The sequence below is a fragment of the Macadamia integrifolia genome, chromosome 14 (genome assembly GCF_013358625.1).
Source record: "Macadamia integrifolia cultivar HAES 741 chromosome 14, SCU_Mint_v3, whole genome shotgun sequence".
Classification (NCBI taxonomy): Eukaryota; Viridiplantae; Streptophyta; class Magnoliopsida; order Proteales; family Proteaceae; genus Macadamia; species Macadamia integrifolia.
Genome location: NC_056570.1, coordinates 27,636,305 through 27,637,866, shown reverse-complemented (window position 1 = coordinate 27,637,866; position 1,562 = coordinate 27,636,305). Strand labels below are relative to the sequence as shown.

At 37.6% G+C, this 1,562-nt stretch overlaps 1 protein-coding gene across 4 annotated transcripts in view; it reads left to right on the top strand.

The window, feature by feature from the left end:
* Positions 1-257: 257 nt before the first annotated feature.
* Positions 258-1,562, top strand: part of LOC122061916 (citrate synthase, mitochondrial) — a 69,368-nt gene continuing 68,063 nt past the window's right edge. The window contains exons 1-3 of one of the 4 annotated variants that reach the window (XM_042625478.1): positions 258-327; positions 660-723; positions 878-940. In XM_042625478.1, the coding sequence (XP_042481412.1) occupies positions 673-723; positions 878-940 (114 nt within the window). In that variant the 5' untranslated portion in view covers positions 258-327; positions 660-672. Of the gene's footprint in view, positions 433-651; positions 724-877; positions 941-1,562 lie in introns of all 4 variants that reach the window. The other 3 variants (XM_042625477.1, XM_042625476.1, XM_042625480.1) reach the window with 3 other exon arrangements.

Genomic DNA, 1,562 nt, shown 5'->3' with positions numbered 1-1,562 from the left:
TTGTTTTCTTCTATTTTCGAGATTCTTTTTTCTTTTCATTTCTTTTCTCTTTTTCTCTTGGCTGCCAAACACAGCCTAAAAGATTGAATCAATATCCCACTCCGACAACCCGGCCCAACCCGTGCCGCCCAAAAACGTTGACGACAAATAAGAAAAGGGTAACTCGATATTACATGGAATAAGCAGGGGTAGTAACGTATTTTAAAAAATAATAATGTAAAATGTTGTTCTATACGATCGCACATTGCCCTTGGGTACACGGTCATCTCTCCCAAAATTTCTCTGCTCTTCTCTTGGAGGTCCTTCGCAATTCTTCTCTGCTTATAGGTTGGTTCCCTAGCTGTCCTCTTTCATTTCTCTTATCCCTTTCTCTGCAAGCAATTATTCCTTTCTGTGGTCTTTGTTTTTTCAAATAAGTCTCTTCTTTTCCTGGTAAAATTTCAACCTTTCTCCAAATCGTTCTGTCTTTAATCCTATTTAATGGAGTTCGATTAAGAATATTCTACAAGGCTCCGATCTTTCCCGAAGTTTAGTTTGAAAGCGACATTTTCTGTGAATGATTTGTTATTTAAGTGTCGTGGTTCATGATTTCTGTTTTTATATTAATTTGAGGTTTTACACAATGATTTAACTGAAGCATATAATTCGTAGGTATACAGAGTTGTTCCGAGAATGGTTTTCGTTCGAAGCATCTCCTCACTTTCGAAGCTCCGGTCTCAACTCGTAAGTCATTTACTTCCATGGATGCTGAAAAGATCTTGTTCTTGAATTATTTCGTCGTTTTTCCTCACAGCCAGTCTAGTAATTGGACTATTTCATTCAGGAGATGATGATGAATGTTGTTGTTTTAATTCTGTTGTTGGAAATGATTTTGCAGGTTCAACGATCTAATCTGGCAAATTCTGTCAGATGGCTGCAAATTCAGAGTTCTCCGGAACTTGTAAGATCCCCTCCTTCGGTGTCTATGTAAATGTTTTTGCTTTACATATGCTGCTTCATAGATGTTGTCAGCATATCCATGGTCTTTTCTTAGTTGTGGAAGATGAGATATACCTTTAAATGTAAGCTAACGTTTATGGACCATTTTCTTTTGTCTGTGGAGATTGGATACACTGCCAGACAATAAATAGACTAAGTTCTATGATTTCTATGACATCGTGATATGACAAAACCATTTGGAATTCAAGTGGTCTGGGGAACTTTCGGTTAAGGTGCTTATGATTCACTTGTTTAACACTTACATTGTCTTGATGAAGCCAGGAACAAGTTGCTTCCATTTGGAATATTAATGGGAATCGCCCACTCCATGTGTTGTGAATAGTGGGTGTTCCATGAAAAGAATCATTTTTATCCACTAGTTCCTCCGAAAGGGTCTACTGAGTCTGAATTCAGGTCTTATACACTTGAATGTTTGGAATCTCTCTGTGACATCAGAAACACTGTCAGTCTCTGTTAAGAAGTTAAATGAGTGAAACTAGCAAAGACTGAATTAAAAACAACAATTTCCCCTTACTTTACTTTCAACCAAACCCCATTCAAAAGTTCTCCTCCCTTCCCACCCC